General features: G+C 55.2%; 2 protein-coding genes across 3 annotated transcripts; one reads left to right on the top strand and one right to left on the bottom strand.

Moving 5' to 3' along the window:
• The first annotated feature begins 1,324 nt into the window (after positions 1–1,324).
• TMEM101 (transmembrane protein 101) lies at positions 1,325–11,758 on the top strand. 2 transcript variants are annotated; one of them, XM_032617643.1, is made up of 5 exons: positions 1,325–1,534; positions 8,107–8,473; positions 8,774–8,954; positions 9,839–9,985; positions 10,708–11,758. In XM_032617643.1, exons 2-5 carry the CDS (start codon positions 8,337–8,339, stop codon positions 11,014–11,016), a joined length of 774 nt encoding a protein of 257 aa, XP_032473534.1. In that variant the 5' UTR covers positions 1,325–1,534; positions 8,107–8,336; the 3' UTR covers positions 11,017–11,758. The 2 variants fall into 2 exon arrangements, with proteins under 2 accessions (XP_032473534.1, XP_032473535.1); XM_032617644.1 differs by lacking the exon at positions 1,325–1,534 and having other exon boundaries at positions 7,780–8,473.
• Positions 11,759–12,716: 958 nt separating this feature from the next.
• On the bottom strand, positions 12,717–17,663 carry NAGS (N-acetylglutamate synthase). The gene is made up of 7 exons (XM_032617641.1): positions 17,196–17,663; positions 16,348–16,622; positions 16,020–16,233; positions 15,539–15,719; positions 14,814–14,985; positions 14,533–14,715; positions 12,717–13,334 (listed from the first exon to the last, which is right to left on the bottom strand). The coding sequence occupies exons 1-7, from the start codon at positions 17,619–17,621 to the stop codon at positions 13,181–13,183; spliced, it is 1,605 nt and encodes a 534-aa protein (XP_032473532.1). The 5' UTR covers positions 17,622–17,663; the 3' UTR covers positions 12,717–13,180.
• Between the last annotated feature and the right edge of the window lie 501 nt (positions 17,664–18,164).

Here is an 18,164-nt window from a genome sequence, read left to right as displayed (position 1 = left end):
ATCTGTTCTATTTTATTTTATCTTCTCTGTCTTTTCGTACAATATCTTGCTTCAGTGCCACCTGTGAAGCCATCTTTGACAGTGAAAATGGAAAGGGATTCCTACAATTTGTTTATATCACTCATACCATGTGGCATGTATAACCTGCATTATAGTTATTTGGGTTTATCTTAAATGGTCTGATGAGGAATTTTGAGGCCCTAAGGCAAGGATAATGTATTATTCCCTAGCATCCAGCCATCAAGGTAAGACTGAAGGTAGAGTTTTGAAAGTCATCAGTTTAATAACTGGATGAGTTGCCTGAGCCAAGATGAAGAGTGGTCCAGGCTGACTTGAGTTTTGAGGAAAGCTTGAAGTCAAGTTTGGAAAAAGGATGAGGGGCCAGTAAAGAACATGGGAGGAGCTGGGGAGGAGGGTTTACCGGGTTCCAGCTTGAACAGCACCGGGGCCCTCCCCCAGGTTTCTCCAGAGCAGACTTTGGCAGCTAGGACCAAGGTAGGTCAGATTGTGGCCTCCCAAATTTCCAGTTTTGTTGAAAAGACTAAAAAACTAAGTTCCTGAACTGGCAAGGTAAGGCAATTCTCTAGTGACTTCTTAACCAACCTCTCTTCCCTTTCTCCCAGCTAATCCTGATGCTGACTGCAACAGTTAGTCTTCAGTGGAGGGACTAAAGTGGTGGCTGCTTCTTCTGATCTGGCCCCCGTTCTGGTCTGTCTCGTAGCTTAAAGTAGTTGTTTATGCTTACTGTGGGGAGGTACGTGTACTGCTCTAAAGAGAATATTCTGGGATGGCTCCTGAGATGTAATTTAAGCTGAAATCTGAAGAACAAGGCGCCAGCAAAGGGTGCTTGGTTAGAGGGACCAGCAGGAGGTAAAGTTGAGGTTGACAGGAGCTTAGGGATGTTTAGGAACTGCTAGAATGTAGGAGGCTGAAGCCTAGTGAGCAAGATGGAGAACTTGGCAGGAGCCAGATCACGCAGGGCCTTGTAGCCATTGTCGCAGGGACTGGAATCTCCGCTCTCGACACAGTGGGAAGCTGTTAGAGGGTTTTAAGCTGTCAGGGGATGTAGGCTGATGTTAGATGGCAGCAGTGGAAGCAGAAAGACTTGGCATTAAGCGCCTGTTGCAGTGGTTCAGACAAGAGATGGTGGTGGCAGAAACATTGCAGGACTGATCGGACTGGCTAATAGATTGGATGTGAGGGCAAGTTGGTCAGAGAAAGAGGAACTAAGAATGACATCTGAGTGGATGGCCAACAGTGGGAGAGGAAGAGGTTTGTGGGAAAGTGGAGTTCTGTTATTTTGTCTCACCCGTGAAAAGCTGGAGAGCAGATGGCAAATGGGCAGCTGGATAACGAGCCTGGAGTTCAGAGGAGAGGAGTGGGCTGGAGCTAGACTTTTAGGAGTTGTGACCTCGTCCTGAATGCTGAGAAACGGATGAGGATCCATGGCCACGGTAGGGGTTTTGGCCTCTGATTGAAGGGGGCTCTTCCTCCATAATAAAGAGGAAGGAAGGAGAAGATAGTACCGCTGCAGGTGAGTTTGTAGGTTTGGCAGGGAGATGGGGGTGAAGGAATATGTGGCCGGTGGCTCCGTAGACACGCGAGGGAACCACCTTAAGATTGCTGAGTGCTCTTCAGGGGTGCTGCTCATGCGTTAGGGTGTAACCGCGTGGCCACTGTGTGAGTCATACTGAGTGACTCGGTGTAGACACAGCGTGGATAGTTGGCTATAAGCGGGATGGGAGGTTTATCAGGTCTGTACTGTGGTGGGAGAAGGGAGTTCAGCTGAGGATGTTTGCAAGGGGGAGTGATTATAGCGGTGGTCCCTTGACCCCTACAATGCATGCTGCTGTCAAATACAGTTCAGTTCTTGTTCAGATTAACCTTTATGAAAGTGTCTTGCCGTCATTCACATGCACTGGCTAAGGGAAGGATATGCAGCCATGTAACTCCAGAAGGCAGCGTGTGAGCAGTGTGCTTCTAGGCAGGATGCTTCTAGTTCCAGGGGTGGCCCAGGTGTGGTATCCGAAGCTCAGCACAGGTATCCTAGCACTGAGAAATGCCAACGATCTTGGAGCTTGTATGGATATTTAAACTGCCTCCCAGTTTAAATATCCACTCTTATAGCATCCTTGACAGGCTGCCCCTACTCGAACACTTCCATTGATGGGGAGCTCATTACTTTGAAAAGCAACATGTGATAGCTGTACCTCGCCGTTTGGTCCTCCACGCAGCAGCTCTAGAACTGAGGCTAGAGCTCCAGTCTCCTGCACTCTAGTCCTTGCTCTTTATGTCCTTGAGTGAGGGTCACTGAAGTAGCTAAACAGGCAGATATGACTGGGAGCTGTCTTGTCTTCTCCAGTGAAATGGCTTATTTTTAGCCAACTATTCCAGCCTCTTAAGAGCTTTTAAAAAATTTTGGTGCTATAATCTAATATACTAGTTATCCATCCCAATGTTGTGTTCCAGTCTTTATAAACTGTCTTTTCATATTATCTAAAGGGATATCGTGAGAGAGTTTAATAAGATCCAGATGTTTGTCTGTGATAGCCACATAACAACTCTTATCAAAAAGGGAAGTAAGCTTGTGTGGGTAGACTCACGTGGGCACCTAGTGCCATCATGTTTTCGGTAATGATGAGACTGCCTGTTTCATGAGCCCTTTTTGAATTTTGTTAACTGTTGTTACACTTATCTGACTTTTGAAAATTGGAACTTGTGCTGCGTTCTAGTCTCTGGCAACCCTCTGTGTGTAATGTTTTCTCAAAGATTATTGACAGTGATTCCTCAAGTTTTTCCGGTATAATTTGCTTGAACCAGATCACACTTGAATTAATTCAAAGGGGCTCAAGTCTGATCAACCACAAGCCGAGACTAATTTCCCATGTTGGTGGTGGCTCAGCTGCTCTTACCATTCTGGGCATCATGTGTATTATTCACCTGTGACCTTGACTTCTTAGGGGGATGTTTGGCTGGCATGGGAAACAGTGGCCCACTCTTTGGGGCCTTGTAGCTTAGTGGTTAGGCGCTTGCCTGGATTCAAAGAAGCCTGAGTCATGTCAGATTTCACCTCTGCCACTAGTTAGCAGTATGACTTGGCAACTTACCTTGCCTTGCCAAGCATCAGTTCCCTCATCTGTGAAATGAATGTCTTGGTTGAGAATTAAATGAAGCCTTTAATGAGATGCCTGGCCCTTGGTAACCATCTCTTCCATACGGCCATTATTATTATTCTCTTTAAGAGTTTGCTGGGTGGGGCTCGTGAGCACACTCAGGAACCTAGAGAGAAAGTAACTTGTTTAGCCTCCCAGGGCAAGGCAGAAGCACGGGGTACCCTGGCCCCAGACCCCTCTGTTTCAGAAGGAGATACTGGGTACTCCTGGAAGGCCAGAGTGGAGTACTTTGACCTTCGGCCTAGTGAGAACAAGAGCGAGCGTTCCCTTCCTTTGCGTCCAGATGTCTTAGGCAGGAAGTAAGAATGAAAGAAGAGACACCTGGCTGCTTCCTCACTTGAGTGAGGGCTCCAAGGGGCCTCCAGCTGCCATCCTGACAAGAAGTAGAGGAGGGCCTGGGTCTCCAGAAGGGAGAAAGAGGTGGAGGGGGGAACACCTGCTCTTAGAAAAGCAGGGCAGGGTCCTGCTCCCCTGGATATAAGGCCAAAAGGCCTTGGAGATTTCCTCAACCTGTCCTCCATCCCCACCCTCAGGATTATGGCTTCCTGAGAGCTGATTGCTCCTGCTTTGGGGGGTGGGGCTCTGGCAGGAGGCCAGCAAGGCAGGTAACTAGAGCTGAGCTTCCTCTGCCATTCCTGGGCTGGGATTGCACTCAGCAAGTAGTGCCAGGAATATATATGAGTGCCCAGGGCTTCCGCCTGAGGCCCTGACCTCAGTGGCCAGATTAGGCCAGGATCTAGCTGAAGCTCTTCTTGTAGGAGAAGGCAGCGTTTCTCCTGCGATCGTGTGGGAAATAAGTGAGGTGGGGTGTGGAGTGTGAGTAAAAAAAGGTCGAGAGGATTAAAAAGGCCATCTTCCTCGATTGCCTTTCATCCTAGTAGGAATAATGGAATGGGGGCGGGTGTCTGGGGCTGGGGGATCTGGTTGCTGGGGTCTCAGGCTGAAGTGGCTTTTGCCAGAAGCCTAGGTAGCAGGTAAAATCTTGGGAGATGGAGGGAAGGTGACCTCGAGACCATGTTGGGGGACCTGGCAACGTGGTGAGACCTCTGAATGGTGTTTGCGTGTATTTTTCTTTCCTAGCATCACCGTGCTTCCCCAGGCTCCTGGGTGGAGGAGTGTGGCGTGGGCTCTCAGTATCCATGACGGCCTGGTGCCATCCTCACTCCAGCCCCTCGTGGGGCAAGGATGGGGCAGGTGTGGCCACTCCTTCCTTACGGTGACCATGGCCACAATGATGGCATTGGCCTTGCTGGGAGTCTGGCAGCAGTGTGGCCAGCACCATGTACCTACCCAGCCTTGGGCACTGTGTGGACTGTGGGGGCCTCCACTTGCTCAGCCCCCTCCCAGGCTCCCTGACCGTTTAGCTCTTGGAGCTGAGCCACAGTAGTCTCAGCCACCTGGCAGGTGGCTCCTTCCAGGGCCTGTGGGGACTGTGGTGCTGCTGCTTTCTCACAGTGTCCCATGGGATCTGGCTGGTGGAGCCCTGGGTGAGGGGCCTGGGTTTCCTGGAGCATCTGGCCCTCAGCCACACCAGCTGGCTCACCTGTGCCCGGACTTTTCCATCACCCTGTGCTCTCTGCTCTGTCTAGACCTCTCACAACCTGCTTGCTACCCTGGAGCCCTGCAGCCTGTGGGGCCTGGGAAACTTGGGGCAGCTGGACCTGAGCCACACAGCCGGGCTGAGCTGGGCACTGCTGGAGCCAGGGGCGTCTTCCACCTGTGCGGGCAGGGCTGGCTGGGAACCGGCACAGCGAGTCAGGGGCGCCAGCCTGGAGGTGCTCTCTGGCTGGGACCGACGTCAGCAAGCAGGAGGCTGAGGCCTTTGCAGCCCTGCAGGCGCTGGGCCTGCTCTCTATTGTAGGCAGCCTGCTGCAGCATGTCAAGTTCAAGATGTGGCGGGCATCCGGACAGCAGGCATGCTGCTGCTGCTGACCAGCAACCCCTGGGTCTGCGACTGACCTGCAGTGGGCCTTTGGGAAGCTGGACCACCTGTGGCACTTGCGTGTGGCTGACCTGGGTAGCATGACTTGTGATGGCCCCGGGCGGCTGGCGGGGCGGTGCTGGGCAGTGTGGAGCCCCAGCTCTGCCCTGGCTAGGTATCGGGCACCATTCTGGTCAATGCGGCTGCGGTCATGGTTGAGTGCAAGTGCAGGTGGGGCCCCAGGAGAACTGGAGAGCAGGGGAGCCCTCTAGAGAGGCAGCTGGAGGAGGGGGAGAAGATGAAGCTGTGAGAGAGGAAAAGGGATGGTCCTTAGAAGTCTTCGGGGCTCAGTTGTCTGCCCAGGCAGGGTGGGAGGAGTGGTGGGAGGGGAGAGAGAAATGGCTGTGTTCATCTCTCAGGGCCTAGGGCCAACCACCCTCCTCACATATTTCCCCCGATCTAGCACAATGCCATCTTTTCCAGCCCTAGAAAAAGAGGGATCTGGCCCCTAGTCCTCAACACTTCTTTGGGGAAGAGGACACTAAAAGGTAGAAACTGAAGACCAGAGGGAACTGGGGTGGGATGGGTACAAGGAAAGCATTAATCCTCATCTCCCTCCCCTTCCTCACACATGTCCCTGGCCTCTGCTGTTGGGGACTTCATCAGAAACTGGTTGCTAAAGTTACGATGGAGGTGGGGTAAGGGGACTGTTCCCGTGGGCACAGCCCAGGCAGGCTCCTAGAACTATTTGGTGGATGTACACTATCCCAGTTCTCAACACCTTAGCTCCTTCCCGATGGCTGTGCATCTTGTCCCGTTTGAATCGGGGTTGGGTCAGGAGATTGGAAAAAGAAAATCAGTTGGAAAGTTGATTCTGTAGTATGTGCCTGCATTTTGGTGAAGAAAACTTGCCTCATGTGGTGGGGGGTGGGGGGGGTGGGAGGGGAAGGCAAAATGACCTTTAACCCAGTCTTTTTCTCATTCCCCTTGACTGGCGTCTTCCCACCCAGCAATCACACAATCTCATTCCCTAGTTTTCTGCCTGGATACATCCCTTTCTCACATACCCAGGCTTTATCCTAGTGACTGTAAAAAATTAGATGTGAAAAGGTGTTTTTTGTTTGTTTGTTTGTTTGTTTGTGGTACGCGGGCCTCTCACTGTTGTGGCCTCTCCCGTTGCGGAGCACAGGCTCCGGACGCGCAGGCTCAGCGGCCATGGCTCACGGGCCCAGCCGCTCCGCGGCATGTGGGATCCTCCCGGACCGGGGCACGAACCCGTGTCCCCTGCATCGGCAGGCGGACTCTCAACCACTGCGCCACCAGGGAAGCCCTGAAAAGGTGTTTTGTTGTCCCAAGCTTTCACTGGCTGATTGGGAATTTTAAATTCATATTGTCAGAAATGTTTCTTGGGCAGGAGGCCCCTCTCCCAGGGAAATGAAAACAGACCTCCTGAATTAAACGGCCTTGTGGAAGCGCTTGTAGAGTCTTAACCTGAATATCAGAAGATGAATTTGTATGTTGCGGGGTGGTGGTGGGGTGTGCAGGAAGATAGGTGGGGGTGGCTTTGTGGTGGCAGTCCCAGAGTGTCCAGAACTTTTGCTCATTTACTTATTCAACAAATGATTCCTGAGGCAAGAAATAACGGTAACACCTTTTCATTTATTTATCTATTCGGCACACGTTTCCTGAATGCATCCTGTCTACTAGGCCCTAAGAATATAATTGTAAACAGAAACCAGACACTGTCCTTGCCCTCATGGAGCTCACAGTCTAGTGTTAATCTAGTCATCAATGACAACAAAAGAATCACAAATATATAATTGCCAGTGTGCTGATTCAAAGGAAGGGTGCCTTTTGGTTATGAGAACATAAAATAGAGGAACTAAGAACAAACAGCACCGAAGGAGAAGTGGGGAAGACCAGTTGGAAACCTGGTGCAGCTAAACTGACAAAAGGTGGTAGTTTGGGCTAGAGTGGGAGCGTCGGAGCTGGAGAAATGGACTGCCTGAGTTGTCCCATATGTCCACATCAGATCTGTCTTCTCTCAGGGGACAGAAGGAAGGCAGACCAAGATCACAGTTCTCTACAAGTGGCTCTTAGGAAAACTTCTTTTTTTTTTTTTTTTAACTTTTATTGGAGTATAGTTGCTTTACAATATTGTGTTAGTTTCTACTGTACAGCAAAGTGAATCAGCTATATGTATACATATATCCCCTCTTTTTTGGTTTTCCTTCTCATTTAGGTCACCACAGAGCATTGAGTAGAGTTCCCTATGCTATACAGTAGGTTCTCATTAGTTACCTGTTTTATACGTAGTATCAATAGTCTATATATGTCAATCTCAGTCTTCCAATTCATCATACCCCCTCCTTTCTGCCTTGGTATCCATATGTTTGTTCTGTACATCTGTGTCTCTATTTCTGCTTTGTATATAAGATCATCTATACCAATTTTTTCAGATTCCACATATATGCGTTAATATATGATATTTGTTTTTCTGACTTACTTCATTCTGTAAAGACTTACAGTTTCTCGGTCCACCCATGTGTCTACAAATGACCCAATTTTGTTCCTTTTTATGGCTGAGTAATATTCCACTGTATATATGTACCACATCTTCTTTATCCATTCCTCTGTTGATGGACATGTCCTGGCTAGGTTGCTTCCATGTCCTGGCTACTGTAAGTAGTGCTGCAATGAACATTGGGGTGCATGTGTCTTTCTGAATTATGGGGAAAACCTTTTACTTTCAGCTTAAACAGAAGCAGAGGGATTTCCTCTGGGGTGTGTGTTGTGTACACCATTTATTGAACCCCTACTATGTGCTCGAACCAACACTGTCACATTTAAACCTCACAACAACCCTGTGAGATAGGTGTCATCTCCGTTTCCCAGATGAATCTTGGAAAGTGTAGCAATATGCCCAAAGTCACAGGGTTGCATTAGGGGTTGAAGCCTAAGTTTAGCTGCATTCAAAGGCTAGTTCGCTTACTGTTCCCTCCTCTACTCTAGTTTTCAACTTTGCAGCTACAAGAAGGGACCCTTGAGCCTCCATGGTCAGAAGGAAAGACAACCCTGCAGCAAGAACACCTCCTTCGGTCCAGAACTAGAGAGCGAGAGCTTTGTTTCCTGACGGAAGTGGGGGGAAAAAAACCCCGCGAGAGCCGGAAGTTGTGCGTCGCGTCCTCGCGCCGGCCTCCTTGGCCGCGGGGTGAGGCCGCGGCGGACTGCCCTTCCTCAAGATGGCGTCGAAGATAGGTTCGCGACGGTGGATGCTGCAGCTGATCATGCAGTTGGGTTCGGTGTTGCTCACACGCTGCCCGTTCTGGGGCTGCTTCAGCCAGCTCATGCTGTACGCTGAGAGGGCCGAGGCGCGCCGGTGAGCAGGCCCGCGCGGCCGCCGAACGCGGTGGGGGCGGTCCGGCCTGTCCCAGCAACGAGGGTGCGGTGAGGTGGGGAAGAAGTTGCGGCCCAGAAGTTGGGACCCTTGGACTTGTTAGGGACTCTGGTCCGGAGCAAGGTGGGCATGGGGCGTAGTGTGGGGGTCCTAGCTATGAGAGGGGCCGCCGGTTTGGGGAAGCAGTGGAGCTTGCGGGAACCTAAGGGGTCTCAAGGCTCTTTCCCCGCTTCATTCTGTGCTTCATTCTGTCCTCGTTCCTTCCCCCCTCCCGGCTCGCAGGAAGCCCGACATCCCAGTGCCCTACCTGTACTTCGACATGGGGGCGGCCGTGCTGTGCGCTAGCTTCATGTCCTTTGGAGTGAAGCGGCGCTGGTTCGCTCTGGGGGCCGCACTCCAGCTGGCCGTTAGTACCTACGCCGCCTACATCGGGGGCTACGTCCACTACGGGGACTGGCTGAAGGTGAGCGCCTCGGCCCTAAGTGGGACTTCGCTGGGGTGTTGGGGAGCCAATGCCCGGGACAGTTGGGCGATGCCTGGTGCTATCCAGGAGCACAGTGCGAAGCCTGGAAAGGCTGAACCCCCAGGCGTGTAGAGGTTATTACAGACGGCGAGAATGGAAGGACCTTAGACACCACGCAAACCTCCCCTTCAGAGTGTGGAAACTGAGGTCCAGAGATGCAAAACGGACTTTCCCAAAGTTACACCACAGTTAGCATTACAGGTGTGACCAGAACCCAGGTCACCTGGTTCCCAGAACGCTTTAAACCATTAGTTATCTCAGACTCATAGGGCAAAAGGGACCTTAGAGAGTACCTGGCCCACCCAACCGATTTTATGAAATTTAATCCTAGGGCAGCATTTAAGCCTGTAGATGCCAGGACCTGTGCCAGGCACTACAGGCTTGGAGATAAGCCTGGACCAAGGCATTACCTGCAAGGAGCGGACTGTCAGTCCAGTAGGGGAGGCAGATGTGTGAATAGCCATAGGACAGTGAGATCAACGGTTAGTTATGGAACAGCGTATACTATATAGCAAAAAGAACATTGGGCTTCGAGTGTGCAGACCTGGGGGTGGGGAGGGGGGCAACGCTTGGTATCTGGGTTCTGCCACTTACTTTCTGTAGCACCTTGGACAATTTTATTAACCCCTCTGGGCCTCCGTTTCTACTTCTGGTAAAAAAACAAATTACCTATCTCTGCTCTACCTGCCCACCACACTTGGAAATGGTAAGAGGGTTCATCAGGTGGAATGGGATGTATAGAGATGGGCAGTTCTGCGCTCCGGGAAGCCAGGAGAAGTGTGGTGGCTTCAGGTCCTGACTGGGGTCCCCTCGCCTCGGCCTAGGTCCGTATGTACTCTCGCACAGTTGCCATCATCGGTGGCTTTCTTGTGCTGGCCAGCGGTGCTGGGGAGCTGTACCGTCGGAAACCCCGCAGCCGTTCCCTCCAGTCCACCGGCCAGGTCTTCCTGGGCATCTACCTCATCTGCGTGGTAGGTTGGGGGACTGTGGGCTGGAGGTGCCTGACTGGGAGTGAGAAGTGAGCCCGTGCCTGGCTCCCGGCAGTGGCCCCTGCCAAATTCTGGGCCTCGGGGGCCCTTCAAGTGCCTGAGACCTGGCCGAGAGTCCCTTCTTCCGGCATTATTGCCACTGGGGAGAGAAGAGGATGGGTTGACCCTTCAGTCCCAAGCCTGAGAGCCAAAAGAATAAGCGGGACGGGTCCTCTCATGGCTTCAGCCCCCAGAGGACTGGGAGAGGGGACAAAGGAGAGGTTTGGTAGAGTTCAGGTCCCAGATGGGACTCTGCCACTTAGAGCTGATGGGGCTGCCTATTATGGGTAGCCAGTTATGTCCTCCCTGGTGCTCGGGGAGGCCAGTGTGGATGGGGATGTGAACAGGCCCCAAGTCACTTGGCTTCATCTTAGTTGCTGGGCACCATCTCCCATGTGCAGAGCTCTGTATTCAGAGGTGAGAGCCCCGGTCTGACTGTGGAACCTCCTCCCTTCTGAGACCCCAGAGTAAGGAGAGACAGAGGTCCTAACCCCATGGAGCTCCCTAGTCAGATGGGGAGACACAGGCTTTACTTTCAGAAAGCCCCAAGTCTGAGAGGGGAGTCAGAAGCCCACCTCGTAGGGGCTGCTTGCATGCCAGGGGTGGCCTTACCCAGACAGGCTCCTCAGCCTGTTGGAGAGCCTTAGAGGATGGTGTGTCTCTAGGCCTACTCGCTACAGCACAGCAAGGAGGACCGGCTGGCGTATCTGAACCACCTCCCAGGCGGGGAGCTGATGATCCAGCTCTTCTTCGTGCTGTATGGCGTCCTGGCCCTGGCTTTCCTGTCAGGCTACTACGTGACCCTGGCTGCCCAGATCTTGGCTGTTCTGCTGCCCCCGGTTATGCTGCTCATTGATGGCAACGTTGCCTACTGGCATAACACGCGGCGTGTTGAGTTCTGGAACCAGATGAAGCTCCTTGGAGAGAGCGTGGGCATCTTTGGGGCCGCGGTCATCCTGGCCACCGACGGCTGAGCTGCACAGCGGGAGTCTGCGATGGGTGCGGGGAGCCACTGAGGGCTACCCTACCTTCCTCCTTGCTGGCCCAGTTATGTTTACTTATGCTTTTTGGTCTGTTTGTTTGATCATTTGCGTTGTGTGCATGTGTGTGCGTACGCATGTGTGTGCGTGTGTTGGTAAGAGGCAGGTCTCTTCCCCAGTTCCTGGGCTTGGGCCTCGGTGAGGTGGGAGCCCTGATGACTCTGCCTTACAGGTTTCTTTTTCCTGTTCGTTACGAGGAGAGCTGAGGCCAGCTGCTCCCGTGGGTCTCCTGTCCCAGGGAAGGGAGTAAGGCAGGGCTAGGGTGGGGTACTGAGAGCGGGAGACAGGGGAGAACTGGAAGTGAGCCAATGTGAAACAGTCCCTTTTGAACCTGGCAGATGCAGCTAGGCTCCGCAGTGCTTTTCCGAGACTGAGAGCGAGCCAGTGTGCACGCTGACACTTGGCTCAGGCCCAGGAGGAGCAGAGGGGCCGGGCACCACGGAAGTCATGTGGGCTGTCAGGGTCTGCCGGGGGCAGAAATAGCACTAGCTGTCACCCACCTTGAGGGTAGAGCAGGCCCCAGTTTACTCTGGGGTTTGCAGGGGTGGGACAGGCAGCAGCCAGCTTCCTGCCTCTGGCCTTCTGTTTCCAGCTCTGTGGTTGGCCTGGTGGGGGTGAGTGCCCTCCCAAACACCAGACCACACAGTCCTCCAAAAATAAACATTTTATATAGACATTTGGCTTTGCTTCTCTGTTCTCCCCACGGGGCACTTAGCCATTGGCTGGGATTGATCTTGGGTTTCTTGAAATACCATATCTGGTTAAGCCCCACCTTGATCCGCCCGTGATCTTCCCCCTGTTCTGAGAGTTCCCACAGTCCTTTGGCTCTCTTTAAGAGTCTCCAAATGCTCCCTGTAGTATATGCTTTGACCTTTCACTTCAGTCCCTCTTGTGGCTTATCTTTTCCTCCCCATTTGGTGCCAGCTCTTTTCGATGAAATCTTTGGTGAGGGCAGCTAGAGAGAGAGAATTGATATTAAGTGTCACTGTGAGGCCGAGGAGTTTTCATTTCACAGGGGAGGAAATGGAGGCTCAGAGAAGGTGAGCAGCTTGCCTCAGGCCACAGAGCTGGATTCCAGGTCAGGTCTGTCTGATGCCCACGCCCAGATATGTACGGGACACCAGCCCTCTCCTGGGGGTCGGTTGTGTCACAGCAGCCCCGTGTGTGTGCCGTGGTGACCCTCTCCCTACTCGTCTGCACACCTCCTGACAGAAAGTAGCCCCAGCAGCCAGTATGGTTCCTGGCACATGGTGGAGGACAAAAATGTGAAATGAAACCTCAGGCTTTGGACTCCTACCCATCTGAGATGTTCTCTTCCTGCAAAGATGGAGACACAACCTCCAGGGGGGCCCAGGGGAAAACATCCAAGTCTGGGCTTGGCCCTGAGCCCTGCCTGGAAAGGGAGCTGGGGCTGCTGTCAGTCTGGTCTGTGGCATGGAAGATGTTTCCTAACTAAGGGGTAGGGGAGTCTCTCTGGGGACTGCTGACAGCTGGGGGAGGGAGGTGGTGGCAGCATTCATCTGGGGGCCTCGGCCTCATTTAGCTCCTCTCTTCCCTCTAGGAAGAGGTTCCCCAGCCCTCAAGATCTTGTTTCCAGAGGGTCACTGCTAATTTCCTTTCAAGTGTGAGCTGACTTTCAGACAAGTATTTGCATTTTAATCAAGGTCTCCTGAAAAGTTGCAAGACCCGAAGGAACTAAAACGAACGGTGGAATATCAGGCAGATGTGGGTGATGTTTTGGGCAAGGGAGCCTCAAAACAGCACAGAGACCACAGACACTGGCCCACCCTTAAGCCTTGAGTAGAGCCCTCAAAGGCAAGCCCTCCTCCCCCCAGATCCCTAGACTGAAAATTCAAGGCCATCTGGTTGTGGCTTTGGAGCAAGCAGGGGGTCTTGGGCGGGCCCTTCTCCTCCCTGCCCTTGTCCTCACTTGGGTGCCCCCCTCTGGGCAGGGCAGGGTAGAGTAGCGGCTGCTGCCTCTACAGCTCACTCAGCCAACAAGCCTGGTCCGGCCTGTGGCTGCCTCGGGTCACCTTCAGCAGGCACGGCTTTTGGTCCACCCTGGCTGTCCCAGGGCCTGCAGGGCTGGTACAGAGGGTCAGCTGCCTGGGTCAGAAGCTGGTTTGCAGAAGGAGTCTGGCAGCCCCTTGGCGTGGTTGACCAGCTCGTAAGAGTCCCGGATGTCGGCTAGGCCAAACCAGAAGAAGATCCACTGCTTGTTGGAGAAGCTGCCGTCGCTGTGTTTGAAGTACCTGGTGGAGGTGGGAGACAGGTTTTAGGCAAGGCCAGTGCTCACTGCTCACTGGTTCATTTACCGAGGACCTGCTACAGGCGCACCTCGTTTTATTGCGCTTCACTTTATTCTGTTTTGCAGGTACTACGTTTTTTACAAATTAAAGGTTTGTGGAAACCCTGTGTGGAACAAGTCTATCAGGGTAATCTTTCCAACAGCATTTGCTCACTTCGTGTCTCTGTTGCATTTTGGTAATTCTTGCAATATTTCAAACCCTTCACCAGCAAATAGATGATTATTCACTGATGGCTCAAGTGATGGTTAGCAGTTTTTAGCAATAAAAGTATTTTAAAATTAAGGTACATACACTTTTTTTTTAGACATAATGCAATTGCACACTTAATAGACTACAGTATAAACATAACTTTTATATATACTCGGAAACCAAAAAATTCATGTGATTTACTTTATTGCAATATTCACTTTATTGTGGAGGTCTGGAACCAAACTGGCAGTATCTCTGGGGTATGCCTGTACATGCTGGACACTCTGCTAGGACCTGTGGTGTGTAATCTGATTTCATCCTTATAGCATTAGCCAATAGCCTGGTGGTGTTATGCTTTTTTCACAGAGAAGCAGCTAAGGCTCAGAGAAGTTAGCTAACTAGCCAGAGTCACACAGCTAGGAGGGTTAGAGTGAGGCCCTCTTTTGCTCTCTCCACACTGCCTTGGCTGTGCTGCCCGGGGAGGGGGGGTTCCTGTTCACTTCTTGGTGCCCACAGAGCAGAGTAGTGGGGGATGAGGTGATAACTGCAGAAGGAAAGAGAGGAGGGAGTGTTCCACTGGAGATGCAGTGGGCCTGGGGTCAGAGCTTGGCAACTCGGCCTGGAATAGAGCCCTGAGGTGCTGGATTTCTGCAGACCCTGGGAGAGGCAGGCTGCTTCCCGGGTGGAGACTGTCTTCAAGGAATCTACCCTAGCCGGGCAGAGCCGGGTTAAGTGTGCTCTGCCTCTAGGGAAATCTCAGGCTCCGTGTGTGGTCCACTCCCTGGGGAATGTGGGGCCACACTGAGCGGGCCATTTCCCTTGGGGAAGAATGGCTAATGAAAGAAGGGAGGCCCAGCCTTCCTGGCTGGTGGTCCCCGGGGCGTAGCTGGCCAGAGCTGGAGAGGAGAGTGGGGGCGCGGCCCAGCCCAGAGCCGGGAGGGGCGGGACCTACCAGGGATTGATGGGGTTGGTGACCCGGGAGCGCCAGAAAAGCGTCTGCAGGTCCCGCCGCAGGCGCTCCCACAGCATCTGGCCGGAGCCTTGGCCCTGGCGGCTGGAGCTCACCACAAACTTGTCTAGATACGGGGTGCCCCCAAGTACAGGCTCCGTGGTCAGAATGGCAGCCGCGTTGTACCTGGCGCAGCGGGGGAGAGGCAGGCTGGGACCTCTCCTTGGTCCAAAGCTCCCCGGCTCTGTCCCTTGGTCCCTGCCCTCTGGGGCCCGCAGGCTCACCCCTCAGAGACGTAGACAGAGTGCAACCTCGGGCGCAGCGAGGCCAAGTAGTCGTCCCGGAGCTTTTTGCCGAAGCTGACGTTGACCAGGTTCACTAGGAGGCCCTGGTCCAGGCTGTCCAGGCTGCGCACTCGCAGCATCCGCTCGGCGTTCTGGAACAGCGTCCCGGACCCTGGGGGTGGGATGGAGGAGGAGGGGTGAGTTCGGCCCGAGATCCAGGTCCCCTCCGCTCCTCCCTTTGCGCAGCCTGGTGGGGATTCCAGATAGGACAGGGGCTGGTGGGGCAATTACTCTCCTTGGGAGCTCTCCATAGTGAGACGCTTCCTAAGATCTGCATAGATTTATGCGCGATTTTCACTCAGGGATTTGCTTTTTCCCCAGGCGGTTTGTCCCTCAAGTCCCGCCTATCGCCTGTAGTCCCACCTACCTCTCCTAGTCCCGCCTACCCTTGCCCTCCCCCGCCCCTGGTCCCGCCCACCCATCCAAACCCCGCCCACGTTTCCTAGCTCTGTCCATTCCACTTGGTTCCGCTGGGTCTGTGGTTCCTCCCACCCACCCAAGTCCCTCCCATCTGTCTAGTTCCACCCAAGTTCTAGCCCAGAGCCGTCCACCTCCTTGCTCACCTCCCCCAGGTTTGGCAAGAGCAGGAAGCCTCTACTGTCTGGAGAGGAAGCCGCTTCTCCTGGCTCCCCAAACCCCGACGCACCCCCCGCCCCGGCCCTCACCCTTGTTGCTGAAGAGCTCGGTGAGCAGCGTGCTGGCGTCGGTGATGACGGCCGAGGAGTGGTGAGGCAGGCGGCTGAGCACGTCTACGATGAGCCGAATTTGCTGCCGTTCTTTGGTGCTCACCCACTCGGCGTTGGCCACTAGGTCCAGGTCGGCGGGCAAGTTCACGTTACTCAGGACCTGTGTCCAGGACGAGGGGGTGAGCCTCCGACCTGCAGCCGGACAAGGACTGTGCCCCCGCCCCACGGACCTCTCCTCACTGACCCCTTTTCCCTTACTTCCTCCCGAAGTCCTTGGCCAGTGAGGGGCTCAGATCTGAGCACCATAGGCTGAGTCCTTCCCTGACACTCCATTTCCGACCCATGCGGCTGGAGAGAGACTGACTCTGGGGCCCGTCTGGGAGGCGTGCAGGGGACCTAAGAGAGGGGCTCAGCCTGGCGCAGAGTCGCGGGGAGTGGGGTCCAAAAGGAGGAGACACACCTTGTTACTGCTGTCGTGCAGACCGCCCGTGGTATTGAGGAAGATGATTTTGGTGGGCCGCAGCGCCTTGGCCAGGGACGCGGTCACCTCCAGGGAGTCCAGGAGCACGGAGCGGCGGGCGGCCGTCTCCCCGATGGGGCACAGGATGGGGATGCTGCTCGACTCCAGGCACCACTGTAGTAGGTCGGTCTCCACCGAGACGATGCCGCCATAGCTGGGGGCCAGACGTGGTGCTCAAGGAGGTTGCCTCCAGGACCCGCGGGTCTGGGGCTGGGCGGGTGGAGTAGCGTGATCTGAGGACGCAGGGGCACGCAGGGTCAGCACTAACCTGGCATGAGGGGCTGGCTCAGCAGCGCCCAGCACCGACCCGCCGCCAAAAAAAGGCACGGCGGTGGCGGCATTATGCCGCAGGGCGTCCACCAGCACCTTGCATCTCTGGGCAAGCTGTGCCTTGGCCTCCCAGAAGGAAAGACAGCCCGAGGGCGCCGTGGGAGCGGGCAGCCCCAGGACCACCAGGGGCTTCATGTCCATGCGCTGCAGGAAGGCCAGGGCGAAGGCCAGGCTGGATACGGCCTTAGGGCACTTGAGCACCTCCTCGTCCACCTGCGGAGGAGTGGGCGTTCAACGGGCACGACACCGGCCCTGACTCCTGCTGCACCCGCTTGCTCCTACAGCTGGGTCCTCAGGGCCCTCTCGGGGCCCCCACCCTGCCCGGGAGCTGTCAGGCTCCATCTCTGGCCACCTGCGCCCACCTGCTTCGCCCTTTGCCCCGTTGGGTCTTGCCATCCTCTTATCTCACACTAGTGTTCCTCCCTCCGCTCCTCCCTGCGACCTTGGACTGTAGGACACCTTAGGGGGAGGGGTGACGCAGGCGGCTTCTATCCAGTTCTATCCCTAACTGCCAACTGAACCCCTAACTGCGCCCAGGTTGGGAGGACTTCTCTGGTGCATCACGTTTGACGGGCTGGGGACCCGAGGCTCCTCACCCGGGCTGGGCGCGAGACTTTTCGAGGAGCGCACAGCCTCGCGCAGTCCCAGGCGCTCGTCTGGGCTCCGTCGAGCCCCTTCCTGGCTCCGCTGCACAGAGTCCGCAGCCCGTCCTGCCATGCCTGGCGAAACGTCGCTACACAACCCCCGTCCCCTGTCTGTGACCCGGCCGACGCCGGGCTCTCTCACCTCGATGACGGCAAAGGGCCTGTCCGCGGAGTGGTGGCAGGTCTGGAACTGCGTGAGCCAGTGGCGCGCCTCCCCGGGGCTGGCCCCACACTGGTTCAGGAAGGCCTGGATGTCCCGCTGCACCAGCGAGCGGCCGGCCGGGGGCCCGGGGGAGTCGGGGGACACCGGGGGCGCGGGGGGCAGTGTCCACGACGGCTCCTCCGCTGCAGGCGAGTGGATGTCGTACACGGCGCCCTCGGCCTCCTCTTGGGCGGGCTGGGCCGGCGCCCAGGCGGTGCTGAGCCGGCGTCCCGGGCTGGTGCCCCTGGCCGCCCGCCGCCACGTGCTGCCGCTGAGCCTCCGGGCGCCCCCAGTGCCTTGGGGGCCGCGCAGCCTCCCGCCCGCAGGGGCGGCCCGCAGGGCCCAGGCCAACCGCGCCGTCGCCATGACAACCAAACCTGCTCACCCCCCCACAAGTGACCGTCTGTCCAGAGCTCCTGGCTCTGGGGGCCTCTTAACCTACGGCGGGGCGGGGCTGGGACTGCCGGGGCGGGGCGCCGACGGGGCCCGCGGAGTCGCCTCCGGGTGCGTTTGAGGAGGGTCAGGCCATGGGTCAGAAGGCGGCGCCGAGAGGATCCCCGCCCCTGGGGTGGGGGGATGGAACCCACTAGCGAGAGTCACGAGGCAGAGATAAACGGTGGCTGGGTGTCTTTAATTTGCTGCCAAGGCCGGTTCCAGGAAGGGCTCAGGGGACCCACAGGTGGATTTGGCTCTCTGCGGGGTCTTGAATGATTAAGGGGGAGTCTGATTAGGGCAAGAGGGGAGAGCAGGTTGCAGTTGACGCCTGGCTGAGGGAGGAGACTGGAGGGAGACGTGGGGGAAGAGTGAAAGCGTGGAGGGCGGGGATGCCTCCGTCCCGTTGGAGTTCAAAGAAAATGGAATCACGAGGTTACCAGAGTTAGCCAAACGCCAGCCACTGGGTACCACCTT

The sequence above is a fragment of the Phocoena sinus genome, chromosome 20 (assembly GCF_008692025.1).
Source record: "Phocoena sinus isolate mPhoSin1 chromosome 20, mPhoSin1.pri, whole genome shotgun sequence".
In the NCBI taxonomy this organism is placed as follows: Eukaryota; Metazoa; Chordata; class Mammalia; order Artiodactyla; family Phocoenidae; genus Phocoena; species Phocoena sinus.
Note: the sequence above shows the minus strand (reverse complement) of the source record. Positions and strands in the feature narration are given on the sequence as shown.